At 43.2% G+C, this 18,247-nt stretch overlaps 1 protein-coding gene across 5 annotated transcripts in view; it reads right to left on the bottom strand.

Annotated features, from left to right (window-relative positions):
* Positions 1-18,247, bottom strand: part of LOC105298743 (cytoplasmic protein NCK2-like) — a 120,602-nt gene that overhangs the window by 8,484 nt on the left and 93,871 nt on the right. For 3 of the 5 annotated variants that reach the window (XM_011370145.2, XM_011370143.2, XM_011370144.2), the window contains one exon: positions 10,463-10,704. In XM_011370145.2, the coding sequence (XP_011368447.1) occupies positions 10,463-10,688 (226 nt within the window). In that variant the 5' untranslated portion in view covers positions 10,689-10,704. The remainder of the gene's footprint in view (positions 1-10,462; positions 10,705-18,247) is intronic. The other 2 variants (XM_023536589.1, XM_023536590.1) reach the window with 1 other exon arrangement.

The raw sequence follows: 18,247 nt of genomic DNA, 5'->3' as shown, positions 1-18,247 counted from the left end.
AAAAATTTAGTTTTTAATCTACAATATCTATTTAGTACTTCTCAGCACATATACTCAATCCATTAGCACAAGCATTTTTTTTTAATATGCAAAAGGGTGTACAAGATGTGGCAAGGATTAGACATGACATTCCGCAATATTACTTAACATGTCAATCCACTGGCAAAAGTGCAGCACACATGCATCTTTTCAAGACCATATCTAAGTAAAATGAAATGGAGAAATTAAAATGAGGAAAGGGACAGCACATTGACACAGGTGGCAGGTGGCTCGCAAAGACAAACGAACCATTTCTGCCAGCCAACTTTTCCAGATCATGTTTCAAGACCAGCCTACTAGCTTTAGACCTTGGCAATTCTATAATACCTCTATTACTCGTTTTTTTCATCCGTAATATAAAGATATTGGTGGCACCTGTGGAGATGTTATGAGGGTCTGAAAACTGGGGAACACACTTAGCACAGTGTATAGTACATAGCAAGAGTCCGAAGGCTATCTATCATTGTGTTTATTGTTATTATTATGTCATCTAATTGTTTTCTTTTCCAGTTGAAGACAAAGGCAGAACCAATGGAGAGAAGAACAGGTGGGGCTTTCTCATCAGAGATGAGCATATATCAGTTTTTTCCCCCTAAAATGTGCCTGGGGGCAGGTCTCACCTCACTTCTGTCCTCTGGGCCAGGAGTAGCTACAACATGAGCATCTCTGTGAACAGTTACAGAGAGGATGCTCAATAATGCAAAATGGGCCTTCCTGTAGGTAGTAAAAGAAGAGCCCGTTTTCCAAGTAAGGACAGGCAGAAAGGCTCACGGGAATCACACTCTGCTATAAGCAAGGCAAACATTGGTTACTAGGATGCCAGGTCCCATGGAGGGTGTGGCTTCCTTCCCTGCCTGTGCTCCAGGAGGAGGTCTTGGATGTAACTATGGTCCTGCCTCCGGCCCCTCATCGTTCATCTATGGCTTTATGGACAGCGCTCAGCCCGGGACTCAGCGGCCTGCTCCTGGCTTTGCGGTAAAGAATCTTCGCAGTCTCAGACAAGTCATTCTGATTTGCCTGATTTTTGTAGAAAAGGTTTGGACCAGGTTATCTCCAGGGCCCTTTCCACTATTCTAGAATTCTGCAGATAGCCCAAACTATCAAATGGACTTCACTTTTAAAGTTAACTGTATACAGTAGGCAATGGAAAAAAAAAAAAAAGTAGAAGAACCACAAAGGGACCAAGTGGCCTTTCTGATCTTCATAGCCAGCTTTTGCCACTACATTGTTTTTCTTAGCACATTAGGTTATACATTATTGATTTAGTCAACTTAATTTAGTAGCATAAGAACAGCTACAGTTTCACTACTAATATACACTCTACTTCTAAATACCCATTTGTAAATTTTCCAAGTCAATCAACGGCTTTACTCCTTAAAAAACCAAAAGTGCAAAATCAAACGAGCTTTCTTGCACACAGAAGCCACAGGATGGCCTGCTTCCATGAGGCAACACGGGTGGCCCCAGCCTTAAAAATTTACAAAGAGCTGCCTTCAAGGTGGCTTCTCTGGCTGTGAGAAACATCGGGGACAGAAGCCCCGAGGGGCAGTGATGAGTAATCAAGAGAGAGCACCAGCAGCTGGGAGGGGCTGATCCTGGACAACATTCTAGGCAAAGGAGGACTTGAGCAAATGCAGGCTGATGTGCAGAGAAACACCTAGCTCGTCTGACACTGGCTGAGTCCACCAATTAGACCCTGGCCCAACTCGGCTCAGGCAGCCCGCCTGCCCTCTTGTCCAGAGAGGAGTGTGAGCACCGGGCAGGGTGCGCAGGGAGAGAGGAGGCGCCAGTGCTGGCCTGACAGCAATCCGGGGTCTCAGCAGTAAGTCCTGCAGCACATGCCAGTACACACACACCCCGTGCCTGCCCCCAGGGGCCAGCAACAAAGATGTAATAGAGAAAAGGAACATTCTAGACATATGGACAGGGTCTAAAAAAGAGAACATGCCATATGGGGAAACGTAGTCAGAAACATGGCAAGAAGATTTTACTTTAATTCCTAAGCATTTTGAGTTCATCTTTCTCTATTCTCCTGCTTGAGTAACTCTTTTGTCAGGAAAGGGTGTTTTCTATTCTCTTTGGAAAACTAAAGTGGAGCAGGAGGATTTTAATAAGAAGCAATCGAGATGCTAGCTGCTGGGAGATACTTTATCTGATGTTCTCTACTTCCTCAGGACCTGAGGGGGGAACGCGGCCCAGCGGAGAGAGCAATTTGTTTTCACGCACCCACGTGTAACAGCGCACCTGTGCCCCTCACTTTCTAAGGGCACAGACCCTTTTCTCGCTTCCCAGTCTTTCCTGGCTTTTCTCCTATTAGCATTCTTTCTAACAATCTGTCTTTATTTTCTAATTATCCTCCCACTAATCTGTTGTTCAGTTGTTTTACATTTTTGGATCTAAATACTTGGAAGCTTAAGACATACAAAAACAAATCCAAGTTTATTTTATTTTAGGTGCCTGGTGCCACAATGAGTGTAGAAGTTTCCATATTATGTGGGCAATACATTTGGCAGGTCATTTCTATGATGAACAATCTCGTAAGATGGAATTCTACAGAATTCAAATTGTGACACGTGATACGTAATTCATGTTCATACAATGGTAGGTTACGCAACAGAGACTGAATAGGTGAACCTGAAGTATTAAATGCAACTCTGAGAACCCAGAGTCCCTGTCTTCATGCAATGAAGAGATGATAATTTGTTGTTGAAGCCAAAAATCACATTGAGATATCATAATCTTCTCCTCATGTGTTACCTACAGACTTTGCATGGGGAATGGTTTGGCTTTGTAATGTTTTTTTGGCATGAAGAACCAGTTGCTTAGAGAGTGATTCAGTTTAGGAAGTTTGTTTAACAACATGCAGGGAGATTAACAGTAATTTTCTGTTCTTCAAGAACATTCAACCCAGGAACACAAACTACTTCTAGGACAAGTGTACCATAAAGAATCAGCATCTCTGACATGGTTTATGGAATGCACAAAACCCCGTACGCATCTGACGAGCCAGGAAGTGCACGTAAGCTCACTCACTAAATTTCCTTTCCATGTGTGGGATGAGGCACCTGTAGAAAGAACTGAATATTTCCTGGACTAATTGCCCTATGACAGCTTGTACTGATAACAGCAAGAAGTCGCCTATGCATCATGATTTTAATTACCCGTGTGTGTAAATACTGACCAATTAGACACAAATGATTAGAGATATAGTGATATTTCTGGGTGATGAGATCACGGGTGATACGTTTATTCTACATTGTCTAATTTTTTATAACTTTTTTTTTATAAGAATAGTTATATAAAACCCAGACATCTCAGAGATAATGACTCTGAGGAGTAGCTGTGTGCAGATATCTATAAAATACAAAGAAACCCTGAATGGCAAAGGTGGCTGAAATATTATGCATGCAGCAGCCACAGGGCATGTTTGCTGCTGACAGAAGTGCTGCCAAAATAAAAATCAATTTACAAAAAAGAAGATGTGTTCCTGGGTCATTCAGCTTCTGAGTTATTTTAATTAATGGCGCCTGCTCACCTCAACATGAAGGAACAGGGCACAGTTATTAATATGTGACTCCCTTGGGGCCAGGAAGCAAACGATGCTCACTGAAGGACCTGGTACCCTAGCATTTGAGGGATTATAGCAAAGATGGCTGAAAACCAAAAGAGCTGTACCAGTGGAAGCCAGGGAGTGACAGAAACCACTGATACTGATGCCAAGTGAGCATCACTACTCCCGCATCCGAATCCTCAATTCCTGGAGCTGGGGAATTTGTTCTCCACAGGAGATGTCTTTGGGTGTTCCCTTTCCAAATGCCAACAACAATAGACATTGAAGTCAGGCAGACCTAGTTCAAATTTCAACGCCATCACTTCCTGTGTGCTCTTGGGTACAAAACTTAGCTCCCAAGTCTTGTTTTTTTTCTACGGGAAAATGAGGATATTATTATGTCTCTCTCAGAGTTATTGTGAAGGTTAAACAAAAATGTATGTGGGCACCAAACACAGGCACAAATTAAGCAAAGAGAAACCGTTATTACTGTCCACTCTGGGAAAATGTATCTAAAATCAGTTTTGGGGTCTTGGTTTGAATTTTTCTGCTGCATTGGCTTTTGTTTGGTATTGGGGAGGGTGGGCGGGGTCACACCCTTTCTGCACAGAATGTTGGCTGGTGGAGCTTGCAGACCCCTGAGCACAGGCTGTGATGTCACAGGGCCTCCTGTGGGCTTTCCTGCCAGGGAGGGCTGTGGTGACAGCTCTCAAAAGTGGACAGAAGACCTGGGACCTGACCTCAGGACAACACGAAGATTGAAAGTGTGGCTGACGTAGGTAATACGCTGCCTCAGAAATGTCAGGTGTCCACTGCAGGCCCTAGAGAAAACCATTCGTATAGAAGTCCCAAAACTAAAATTTGCTTAAAAATAGGAAGCACATTATAACAAAAATCTGAAGTCTGTGTCTGCTAAAGTTGAGATTCGTGCCTGAAGCATTCTGCTGAACATTCCCACGGAACGTCATGCTCGAACGCAAACAGGTATTGTCCTCATGGCCCAGTTTCTCCTCCTTCTTCCCTAACGCTCCTAGTCACTCTGCTGGTCATTCACTCAGGCTCGAGACCCCTGAGTCATCTGTGACCAGTACTTTTAGCTGTTCCATATCCAGTCAATGTAGAGTCCTGGGTTTTCCTTCAAAATCCCCTCCTGTCACCCTCCATTCCCACTGCTGAGCTCAGCACTTATGACGTCACCCCCGGGGTCACTGAGGTTTCAGCCCCAGCCTCCTGCTGACAGACTGGCCCTCTGTAGTCCCTTCTGACAATCAGGATCAAGACGTCTGCTGTCCACCCTGATGGTCTTCTCCTTTGTTCTCCATGGGGGATGTCTTTGGGTGTTCCCTTTCCAAATGCCATCGGGTATAGCATTCAGGGCGTTCACAACACGGCTCACCCCAATCACTCAGGACTCCCCAGCATTCTCCTTCCCTCTAGTCTGCTGTCTCCCTTAACGCTGCTGTACCTTACTCGTGTCTCCCTCCATCGGTTAAAGCCTACCTCCTCTCATAAGTCCCAGCTCAGCTTCGAGTATCGTTTGCATGGATGACTTCATTCAATTCTCAATAATTTCATGAGACAAGTAATTACTTATCCCCTTTTAGAGATTACGAGGTTGAGGCTTACAGTTCAATAGCTTGCCCGAAGCTGCTCGACTAGTACATGACAAAGCCCGGACTTGAACGTGGGTAGGCTCGGACTCCAGAGCCCCCCACCCCCACCGCAACCACTCTGCTACGCTGCTTCCTGAGCTGCACCATCTAGCCTCAGTTTCCAATGGGGCAGCCGGGACAGCGCCACCGTTCAGTGGGGACTGCTTTATGCCTGGGTCACTTCCAGCTACATCACAAGCTTCAGAAAGTCAGAAACTACTAAACGTTATCCTTTTCTTTATATCCCATCAGATGAAATAATGTCTGGCCAGGCTCCCACTTCTGATCTGAACATACCCGCTTACACCGTGCCAACCCCCACATAATGTTTGTATCCCTATTTCAAAGCCTTTGGTTGGTTATTGCTTTCAAAGGTCGCTCAGCATGGAATGACGTGGCCGAGGAGGGATTTCCAAGGGACAGAGTGAGGAAGGGACAACTCAAACTCCGATTCGGCTCCCACAGTCACAGGCTGTGGCATTCACTGGCCACATTTCATTCTTAACAAACCATGTGCCCTGATTCGGACCTGCTGAGGACATTTATAATCACAGCAAAGATCCGGTCCTACGTTGTCTAAATGGACCCCCCGCCCCCACCCATGCTGCACAACACGGAGGGAGGCTGTGAGCCCAGGAGATCATTTCTCACCATCGCTCTCCCTGTCTCCATTATAACAAAAAAGCATATATTGAACTGGCTCGAAACAGTCTGGGCTCAGCCAGCAAGAAGCAGGGATTTCCTCACGTGCACGCTAGTGATATGGAGAGAACCTGCTGGATAATTATAGAAAGTTCTGAGTCAAGTACTGGGGGAAAGCATCCAGATGAAGAATCAGTTGTTGTTCTCATGTCGTAGGTCCAACCTCAGCAGGTACTCAGTGATACTGTCTGATCTCTGAAAGGCTTATGCCAAGTTTAAGGCACTGTAACACCGTAAATATCCAGACAGCATGGAAGCCCAAGTTACGTCTCCTTTGCTACGAGCCAACTTTATAGCCTGCGGTGGCCTCCAAACCACTCATGTCTAGCTGTTGTTTTAATGTACAGGAAAGTTACAAAAACAGCATGAGAACATTATTGTCCCTGAGCCATTTGAGAGAAAGCTGCCAACAAGCTACCCTATCATCTCAATATTTTGTGTGTATTTCCACAAAAAGGATGTTCTCCTCCACAATTACAATACAACCACCAAAATCAGGAAGTTAACACTGGCACATTATCACCATCTAACTCTCAGATTCCAAAATTTACTAAAATTTTGTAAATAAGTTTTTCGTCTCCAAAATAAAGAACTTGATATCATTAAAATTTCCTCTAACATTCTAAGTGCCTGTCTCTGGGTCAGTCCTACCAAATGTCCATCCACTAAATCTGATACTCAACTTGGTACAGTAAAAAAACCTCAAGTTTGAGTTAAGGTCCCACCTCTTTACCGTATCTAAGACTAGCAGTGTCTTCTTGGGGAAGTCTCTTAGTCACTCCCGAGGCAATCCTAGCATGGATATGCCTCTGAGAACCTCATGAATTTCACACATAGGAACGAACAACCCCCTCCTTGTCTAAAAGCTTTAGCTCAAATCAGTGCAAGGGCAATTTTATAGTCAGCACCGAGGAGTCCCTTCCAACAGCCTTACTCTGCTCCCAGGTCTGGCTTGGAATCACAGAGGTGGGAGTCTTTGAATGACTGGCAGGTTTCTAATTGTCCTTAGGCATGGTCACATAAGGACAAATGCTCCAGTAGCAAACCTGGGAGGCGTGGGGGCAGCTCACTTTTGGCTCCAGATGCCTAGGGAAATAGTTAGCAATAGACACGTGTGTGTTAGAACAGACTCTTTTGAGCAGGTTACTAAGAGGTTATAAATGGACTTAGCCACTGAAAAGAGTTAAACTTCGGGGCTTTGGTGGGTTCCAGCTGCGATCATGAAGTGGTAACAAAACTGTTCTTCAGTAGCCTGAATGAAAATCTTTGAAAAATACCTCCCTGGAAGCAGCTTCCCCATCTCAAAAGATTTAGCACAGTGCTTCAAAACACCTAAGCTGCTTGATTTTATAAGTCAGGCCGCAATATCATAGCCAGACAGTAGCCCAAGCAGAGCACCTCACCGCTGAACTAGAGAGCTGTGTAGTCTGGGCCCTTCAAAATATCAACTGGGCTCCGCCAGCAGAAATATTCTTAACAATTGCTCCTTGTAATCTGTGGAAAAGTTCTCTTTGACTATTCATGATCATAAGCTGAATATGAGAGGAGATCCAGTATATAAATGTTTTGCCCATGTGCAAATAAGAGCTCATATTGTTTTATTCAATTATAAATTATTAAAGAAAAAGAAAGAGTGTTAACCCTTTCCTAACAGGGAGATCTTTTTGTCAAAGTCACTCTAACCAATATTACATGTGATTAAATGCCTCACCAATCTCGACACCTCAGATGAGCCTATGAAAGCGGGGAGAACACTCTTGAGTCAGTTATCTGCACTTAGAGAGGTGAACACATTTACAACACTGTGCGCCTTTGCTGGGGAGTCCAGTGCTATTTTATTCCAAACCAGGCGTCTGCCAGAGAAATCTTACCATGGATTTAGCAATCGCGTAGATTTCCACAGCAGAACAAATTACCAATGTGGGTGATACCATAAGGAGCTATGAGAAGGTCAGCACATGCAGTGTAGTTTTCAATGCTGATTTCACTCTTTCTAATATGTGGTAGAGATAATTTCTGCTGGTTGCATAATTGATCTAAAAACCATATTGTAATTCTGACAGTGCACTGGTGACGATAATGTAAACAGGAAGCCATGAACACTCTAGCTCCAATCTTTTTAGCAAAAGAGACCCCTGGCGGGGCAGGCGGGGCTGCAGAGTGTTTTCTCACCTTCCTTCTTGACAATGTCATGCCAAGTCCAGCTGTGGAGACATAAGAAGTCTCTCCATTGTGGTGATTCCTGTCAGTGGTGCCTCCCTTCTCTCTGATACTGCTCAAGAGGACCATGGAAAACTCATGCGGAGGTAAATGTCCAACAAAAGCAGGCCTTTGGGGAGCATGACAGACACATCAAAACAAAAAAGGGAGTGTTTCTTTCAGTGATGAAATACTGAGCCCCCAAGAGCTTTTGAACTATGAATATCACCTGCTCCTAATAGATATAGATGTTCAAAACGTAACTGTATTTGTATTTTTACAATATACAATGCTCAGCACAAATGTTTCCAAGGCAATGCGTGCCTGAATGGAGACAAGCCTAGAGCAGAGCTGTCACTCTACAGAAGAGCACACTTCACTCAGCATAGCTCTTGAGAACAAATGAGAGCCAAGGGGGGAAAGTGAAGACAAGCAAACTTTGATTCTATTTAAGGAAGAGCTTTCTAACAATCTGTGTTCTCCAAAAATGGAACTGGCTGACTTGGAAGGTGAAGTGTTCCAGCAGAGCTGGGTGGCCATCTGTCAGGGGCGGGGCAGCAGGCCCAGCACCCAGCACGGGGACAGGCTGGACGAGTGAGTGTCCTCGAGCATGCGGAACCGATCACAGCGCGTGAAAAAACTAAACACTGGGTGAAGGATGTGGTTAATAGTTTCAATCTGAGGCTGTGTCTTCTCTCTTTCTAAAAACTGAAGGAAAAAAATAACAAGCTATTCAAAGGAATTTCTAGATAACAGAGTGCTTGCTTTGCCTTATTTTACTTCTCAGCATTCAATGTGGTTTCTGGGTATTTCATTCTTTTCTAGAATCTTGAGACTATGTTTTAAAAAATGGATAAGAAGTCAACGACGTTTAGCATCTCCCTCCAAAAAGGTACTTTGGTGGGTGAGAGGCTAAAATTGTTAAATATAAATAAAATTAAGCTCAGGGCACTCTTAAAGTATTTATCTATTGATGCTACTCCCATTTCTTTACCAGTTAACTAGGAGTTATAAGCATAGGACGACAATGTTTCTTTCAAGTAACTTGCATGGGAAAAAAGGATAAAGGGGTGTCAATTTAGTAAAAGAATCTGATTGCTCATGAAAAATGGAATTTCTACTTTAGGCTCAGAATCTGATAGCTGGTGAGCTGGTGTGATTCATACGCAGGCCTATGTTTCATTTCTCTTTCTAAATCGTGGGCATAACCTAATCCATGCCACAAAAATATTATACAATAAATGAGGGCTTTCAATGGTTTTGAACAGTTAGTAGACTTTTCGAGATTGCATAAAATATAAAACAAAATTTTGCAGCACCCACTACATTTGGTATATAATTTTCTTTTCAGTTTTCCCACGTTATCTTCTTCCCAAACGAAAAAAAAAAAAAATCTTCTCGCTAGAGATAAAAAGAAAAAACTCAAGTAACTGTAACATGGGTGATAATACTGACTTAGTTCAAAAGCGAACTCTTAAGTGATAACCAGCAGTCTCAGGTAAAACCCACATGATGCTCATAGAAGAAGGCAACGATAACTTTTTTAAATGGCAGCTCGGTTCAGTCATTCTTCAGAAAGGCCCTCACAGTTATTTTCTCACATAATTTGAAGCAGTAACTACTGCAAGTAAGTCTGATACGCACACAAAATACCCAGGCGATATTGGCCACCATTAACTTCAGGTGATTCCAGGTGGCCTTTCCTACATCCAGAAACTAGAGGAGAGAGTGTCACCTGGGAAGAAAGCTGGAGGATGAGCCAACTGAGCTGAGCTCCCAGCAGTCCCCAGGTGAGTGACCCTCAGCGGCTTCTGACATCACACCGGTGCTCACACAGCCGTCAACTCAGCTAACACTGTCCAGGCCTGTGGAATTAAATTCACCCAGGATTCCAAGAGCTTCTCACTATCTCCATCTCTATGCATAATGACTAAATGGACAAGATTTTGTAAAAGAGAAATGGTTTGATGGAATGACGCAGGCAGAGCTGTTGACATTTTTGGAGGTGGTAATTCTACTTCAGGAGCCTCCAGAATGTTGACGCCGGGGGACAGAAACATGCGCAGAGGTCCAAAACACACAGAAGCGCCAACTCACATAAGATTCCAAACGCTCAAATCTCCAGGAAATGACAAACGTGACATTTCTCCATCTTGATCTCTTAATTTTCAGAGATGAAGAAAAAAACAACTAGAAAGATGTCAACATTTACAACTGATTTTTTTTTAACACAAATTAAAAAGATACACAGCCTCTCCTCGCTCTCCATAACAGGAAGCAGTTCAGCCTTAATCTGGACCCCACTGCAGCGAGCACTCACCGAGCGTGTCCTTCAGGTTCTTCACCAGGGAGCCCTTCTTCAGGCTGTTCTTCCTCTCCACGTAGTTGGACGGTACGTAGCCTGTCCTGTTGGCCGCATTCCTCACCCGCCACCACGTTTTGGAGTCATCCAGCAGCCATAGGCGCTCATTTTTCTTGATGTCAAGCTCCTGGTCCTGTTGGGCAGTGTAGTCCCACTTTGCTATAACAATAACTTCTTCTGTCATCTTTCATGGAGTCCTTCTGTCAGCAAAACATGTGGAGATGCTCATTAGAGAACCAACCGAACACTTCATCTTTTGCATCAACTTGAAAAATTATGCAATTGATGGCTTTTATTACAATTTGGCAATCAGTTTTCTCCTGGGTCTTGAAACATTCAACCTTAACATGACCTTTCAATACGCTTTAGCATTTGGTTTAGAAACGTTAGCCTTATAAAGCAAATCTTAATTTTGTGCAGTGGGAGTTCTGCACGCTCTGCCAAAGCAAAAACAAACTTTTAAAAAATTCTAAGCAATAATATCATAATTAAATGTGTTTATTCAATGAAACAACACCAGCTCCTTGTATCTGACATGTCTACACCCATTTTCTCAGGATATGCTGGATTTTATGAACGTATTTAATGAACACAACACACTCGAAGTCTTCCTATGTCGACATTAAAATAAATGCAGCACTAAAGCAATGTGATATCCTGGACTGGATCTTGAAACAGAAAAAGCAAGTGAGTGGAAACACTGGTGAAATTTAAATAAAGTCTAGTTAATGGTAACGCACCAAGGTTAATTTCTCAGTTTTGACACAGGTGTTATGGTTGCATAAGATGCTGACGCTAGAGGAAACTGAGTGAAGGGGATACAGGAATGTTTTGTACTACCTTTGAGACTTTTCTATAAATATAAAATTATTCTTGAAACCTGCACATGGATGTTTATAGCAGCTTCATTCATAATTGCCAAAACTTAAAAGCAATCAATGTGTCTTTCAGGAGGTGAATGGATAACAAACTGTGGTACATCCAGATAATGGACTATTACGCGGCAATAAAAAGAAATGAGCTAGGAAGCCGTAAAAAAGGCATGAGTGCCTTTACTAAGTGCATTACTAAGTGAAAGAAGCCAATTTGAAAAGGCTACACGCCGTCTGATTCTCACAAATACTCTGTCTTTGACCAAACGTTAGTCAGGTCCCTCTGGACCTTCTTCCCCGACTAGGTCTCAATTTTGTACTTCTACATCCGCCCGTGCATTGCTCAATTTTAACAAGAATCCTGCTAAGTTGGTTTAGCCAGAATCCTCCACCCTCACCCTGGTAAGACCTGATCACATAAGCCTGCCTTCGGGAAGAATCCTGTTAAGTCGGTTTAGCCAGAATGCCCCCCTTTACCTCTGATGTTTCTTCTTAGCAATTTTTTTCCATTCATCTACCCATCACGCTGCTTCTTGGCTACAAATATCCATGTCTCCTTCCGGTGTTCAGAACTGAGCCCAATCTCCTGCCCTACTGCGAAACTCCTTTGTAGCAGTCCCCCCTCCAAACTCTGACCATTCTTTAACAAGGGCCATGACTCATTTTTTCTTTAACAATTCCAACTACATGACATTTTGGAAAAGGCGAAATTATGGAGACAGTAAAGAGATCTGTGGTTTCCAGGGGCAAGAGGGGAGGGAAGGATGAACGGGCAGAGCACAGAGGGTCTTCAGGGCAGTGAAACTGCTCTTTACGGTACTTTAATAGTGGATACGTGTCATTATGCATTTGTCGAGACCCATAAAATGTGTAACACCGAGTGAACTGTAATATACAATTACCCCACAGTAAGAAGTTTATTGGCATCAACAAATAACTACAGCATATTATATATCTAGCAAAGTCAATTCTAGAAGTAATAAATAGCAAAGGTACACCTGAAGGACTAAAATAAATATAATTATCAACTATTTCAGCAGCTCCAAATTTCCTAGGTGGAAGAGGATCTAGTCTTCTTTCGGCAGAAAAATTCAATAATCAAGTCCTTCAACTGACTAGAAGTTTCTTCCAAACTAAGAAGAAAGGAATAATGGAAAGACTACTGACTAAAGCCCCTTCTTCTCTGACAAAGTGCGGTCTCATTATTTTACAGTGATGACTTCAGGATACAGACGCAACCTATACACACTGACTTCATGGAGGCGTGAATCTCATCTTTAAAATAACATGACACTTTCCACTAGATGCTAAAAGAATTTATAAATAATGCATGTTCTTCTTTTTCATGAATTAACTTCAAAATTTAGAAAGAATAAACCTTTTGAGAAGGAGAAAATGTTTAATAAACCTTATGTATAATGTACACAACAACCAATAGGATAGAATTTATTATGCAAAGCTCATTTCCTTATGGTAGACCATTTTGTTATGTACTTTCAGAAAATCTCAAGTCCATACTATGTATGTCTCTATCCTGACCGACCTTCCTTCCTTTCAGGTTAGATTTTGAAAATCATAAAGGTAATTTTTGTTTGTTTTTTGAATAATAAAAGCAATAATAGGAATGGGGCTCAGTAACATCCCATTTGAATCCCAGGTTCACTTAATTACACAATTTTCAAAAGTGGTTTTTAACAAAAACAGCCAGCCCATCACTTCAGACAATCATAGCAATTTATTAATTTTCTGCATGGCTTAACCTCAGGAACAGCTGTTAGGTTAGGAGCCGGCCAGGCAGGGTATGTTTCAAGAAACACTGAATATCATGTGGGAGCTTAAAAAATACCACTGCCTGGGCTGTCCCACAGATCAATTATATCAGAGTCTCTAGGAGTGAGGCCTGAGCACGTTTTTACAACTCACGACTCTGAAAGGTCTTAGAAGGGAAATGCCAAGTAAGAGTGAACAAAGTCATCAGATGCCTGCATTCCTGGGTCATCAGACTTGTGGACTCTAGCGAAACACAAATGTTCAGTTTAAGAAAGTAAACGCTGAGTGTATGACACACATCAACTCGTTTAAACAACAGAATACCCACATCTCTGGTATCCTTTAGGACACTAAAGGGCGACAGAGATTAAATGGCTTGTTAAATGATAGAGTCAGGATTTGAGCCCAGGTCTCTTGATCCCCAAATCTGTACTCATGTATTCACTTCTGGGGCTGGGTGGTTGGGTGAGGGTTTAATGTGTGGTCTGTATTTTGATAGATTTATTTCAACCTATGAAATCTATGATTCTAGGACAGGTGAAAATAAAAAGTCCCTATGCACCTAGGAAAGGACTTGTTCCTTGGCCACAGCAATGGGTTTTAAAACTATTCTAATTTATGACAGCTTCCCAGCAATAGAAAAGCTTTGGGGGCCCAGCCAATCAACCACAAACTCCCTCAGCAAAGACAGCCAAGCAACCACCACTTCCCTCTTAGTGAAGTCTGCAAATCAACAAGTCCTTCACCCCAGTACCTCAATCCCAGTCAACAACCATCTCGCCCCCAAAAAGCCCACCAATCAACAACCACCTCTCTCCAGAGCTTCTGAATGTCAGCCAATATACAGCAGTCCCACTGGCATAATCACTCATCCGCAGTTAAAGGCCAACCAATCCCTGAACACTTCTACTTTTCAAACTGATACCTGATTCCAAAACCTTTGTCAGTGGAGCTCTTTGTACAGGAGACTGACCTGGATGCACACCCTCCTCAGTCAGCCAGGAGCACAGTCAGCTTGTTTCAGGGGCAGAGTTGTGAGTGTAGACAGATAGCCCCATGGCTCCCACTATAAAATGCTAGGGCCGCTGCCCTCAGGAACAAAAGATTTGGAAAGAAGAGCATTTACATGGAAAGGGGGCAAGTCTAGAAGTGATAGGAGGAGGTGATACTGGAAAAACCACCAGGTAAATGTCAGGGAGCTGAGAGAAAGGACAGGTAACTGGGACTTGGGTATGAGGACAAGGAAAAGGAAACTGATCCCAGTCTTAAAAGACGGATAGGATTTAAAGGGGCAACACAGTCAGAGGAGGGCACCCTAGGCCAAAAAGATGTAAGAACGAACCAGGGGGTAGGAGCACATTACTAAGCAGAAGAATTAAGAATACATGACTTGAGGGAGTAATTTAAAATAAAAAAAAACCCAAAAAAACCCCGAGGTATACATTTCTGGATGTTTTCTTTTTTAAAGACATTTCATTGTAAAGTAAAATACGCCCCCCACCCCCATCGTCCCGGATTTCTGCCCACACTGATCTTTCTTCTCTTTGCCAGCATGGGCTGAAAAGATCAGTTGGAGACCCGTTCTGGAGGCAACCGCCTGTAGGCAAGATTTCAGAATCCAGCCCTGAGCCCTTGGGAAATTCTTAGGAGCCCACAGGAACACGTGCTGTTTTGCTACGGCATGTAGGATGGATTGGAATACAGAGAGACTGGAGGTGGATCATGATCATTCCATGATAAAATTAGACATACAAACTAACTTAAATTTCTAAATTTCTAAACTTTTCTTTTAAAAAGTCTTAACAGAAGAAAGCTTGAAAAAGTGTATTCTAACTAACTGACTGAAATTTTAAGTTAGAGATGGTATTCTGATTTAGTATAAAATGAAATCATAGAGGTCAGGGCCAAAGAATAATGCATGTTTATCACTGTAGCTTACGCAGTTCAAGAAAATTGAATTTTTGCCTTCATTGCCTACAGCTAAGTTATCACCTTGGCCTAGCCAACAGAAAGAAGAGCCACGAATTTGATATTACAGAGCCAGATCATATCTTATGTCATGTCACTGCTCTAGAATAGAGCTTAGCAAGAACCCCATGTTACACTGAATAAAAGAAACTCAGAGAACCTAACAAGTTACACTGCTTTTTCAAGTCTTAGGTGGAAGAAGAGTAAAAGGGGAAAAAAAAAAAAAAAGACCAGAAAAGCTATAAAAATTTTCTTGGCTCAACAGTTTTCACTAACTTCTAAAATAACATTAATCCTATTCTAGGGCGCTATTTTCTTTCTAAAAACAACCCTGCTCACTGCATCCTGCTGGGTTATGGCTGGGTTACACACTCCTCATAACAACCAGTATTCCTACAATATCCAAAAATGGTCACAGATATTTTGAACGAAGTCTCAGGGACCAGGCTGAACCACTTGGTCTCAATGGCCAATAAAAGACATGAGGCAAGAATCTGGGATTGCAAACTTAGCTGAAGTACCTGTATGTCCACTTTGGACTTCAACTTATCCTGTAAAGTGGGAATAACAACCCTTGCTTAGCCTTACAAGATGCTCAGGAAAAGCCTGATAATGTAATGTTGGAGTGTGGGGTTTAGTATCACACAGATATGGGCTAGTCTCGCTATGCCACCTTAGTCCACCTGCCTCTTCCGTAACATGGGATGATAACAGTACCTCGCTTAGGAGCTTGTGAAGAAAGCCCTGAGCACACTTCTCAGCACAGAAGGGACACGAGCATGGGACCCACAGTCATAATGAGAGCCCTCTCTATACTGCAGCAGCAGTCCTCAACCTTTTTGGCACCAGGGACCGGTGCTCCTATGAGAATCTAATGCCTGATGATCTGAGGTGGAGCTGAGGCAGTGATGCTAGCGCTGGAGAGTGGTTGCAAATACAGATGAAGCTTTGCTCGCTGACCCACTGCTCACCTCCTGCTGTGCCACCCGGTTGCTAACAGGCCGTGGACTGGTACCGGTCTGAGGCCCGGGGGTTGCGGATCCCTGTACTACAGCACGCTTTATGAATATAAGGTGGGGCTGTGTTCCAGTGACCCCTTCCTTCATTTGGTCAGGATTTACTAAGCACTTACTATAGTAAGGAAATAGTCTTCCAAGGCACCAGAGTTTCTTGGTAAGCAAGACAGACCAGATGTCTGCTCTCTTGTGACTCAAGCCCCAGGCACAAGGAGCACCTCCTCAGAGACACTAAGTATGTGGCAAGTTGCTACAGCAGCAATAGGAAATGAGAACAGTGAGTAATTATGCTAAGGCCAGTCCCCAAAGGGAATACTTTCTATGTTTTGATCCCTTGGTGTATATGTGCAAATATTTAAAAATAGCACGTGTGCATTAAGGAGACCTACTCAAAGAAGTAGTCTCAGAAACAACTAAAATATCTTATGAAATTCTTTATTAAAGTTTCAAGTTGTGTTATAGATGAAAGACATGCCAGATGCCAACTAATCTGACAGGAGTTGGCAGGAAGCTGGGGTAACCTGTGGGAGAACAGAAAGGCCAGTTGGTGGCTTTTCACAGCAGTGTCACTAATTACAGCTAATATACTTCAGCTTGAAGTAGGACACAATATGGACTCTAGTGGCGGTTCCAACTCTCGGGAAGTTAATTAAGCTGTGACAAGAGTCAAGGTCTTACCACTTTCCTAAGGTACAAAAATACACTACATGTAAAGAAGAAAATAAACAATAGCACTAGGCTTTTCTCTGCAGCGAGGGAGAGGTGCCAGTAGGAGCTGCCCCCTGGGTGGCTGAGGGGTACACGGCTGTAGTATGAACAATTAACATTCACCGTGTGCCCGCACAGTACTGTTCTATATGTGTCAGCTCATCAAATGTTTACAGCAAACCTCTGAAACAGAAATTACCTACAGATATATTTAACAAATGATGAAGCTGGGCAAAGAGATATTAAATAATTCGTCCAAACCCACAAAGCTAGAAGATCCAAACGCACTAGAACCATCTTATCACAAAGCCCAGGCTGTAGATACTACCTTCTACTTCCTGGCAGCATTCCTAAATAGCAGAATTTTGCAGCGCAACTAAAAAAAAGAAACCCCGAGGGTAAGGTGGATGCTGATAAACAAGAACCGAATTTCAATTCCATTTTGATGAACCGTAAGTGAAACTACTAATGGAGAAATGGCAGTAGCTCCCGACTGTCCAGGCGTGATCCGGGAAGGGTCTCGTTGGTTTTCTAATATTTCGGTTGAGGAGGGGTGAAGGGAGGCTAGAATAGTTAAAAGGTAAAAGTTTTCTCGATTCTAAAATACAGGGTTGAAGAGCGCAGACCCCCTCGCTGCCCGCCTCCCCACCATGGTATGTGGGGAGCAAGCACCTCTGCACTGCTGTCATCTGTCTCTGGGGGCAGACTGTCACCTTCCTGTAGCTGCTCCTGCTAAAGTGTGGCTGAACGGTAAGTACAGGGTCAAGTCACTGAGACCCCACTGACCTTTTCTCCATAGGTTATTTTGGAGAAGGTCTTTTTAGGATTTGTTTTCTAATTTTCGTAGGTAACAGGCAAAGCCTATAGCCTGCCAAGCCTCTACGTCTTCGAGTTTGTGGAGGTTCCCTTTGAGGCCACCAACGTGACCATTTCTGTGAGTGTTCCTCTCCAGCTGGAGAATCCAGTCTCTGCACCAATGAGGTGGGGAACAGCGGGGAAGCTGTTAAACCTCCCTGACTTCCAATTCTGTGTTTGTAAATGGGGCCACGCTTCTGTGAGGAGGAAACACAACGACGCACAGGAAGTGCCCGATACCTGGTTCATGCGGAGTAAACGTCTGGCACTCCTGCGCTTCCTCCATCCATGTGACACTGAGCGACAAGACTCCTTGGACTTGACTGAAGCTTTCACAGGGGTTCAAAAATAGATTTACACTAGATTATGGTAGTGCCATTTAAGGAGAGAAAACTTAAAATCACAAGGAGAGTAATTCTCAAAGGTAGTGCCATAAAATTAGGATGCCACAGTCCTGCGAATCCAATTTAGGGAGGTTACAAAGAGACCCCAGCGATTCTTGGTTAGACCCCAGCTCCCACTGTGGTAAGCTGTTCAGCCTAGAGAGGATTTTC

Source organism: Pteropus vampyrus, unplaced genomic scaffold (assembly GCF_000151845.1).
Source record: "Pteropus vampyrus isolate Shadow unplaced genomic scaffold, Pvam_2.0 Scaffold160, whole genome shotgun sequence".
NCBI classification, from domain to species: Eukaryota; Metazoa; Chordata; class Mammalia; order Chiroptera; family Pteropodidae; genus Pteropus; species Pteropus vampyrus.
This window is presented reverse-complemented; position numbering and strand designations above follow the sequence as displayed.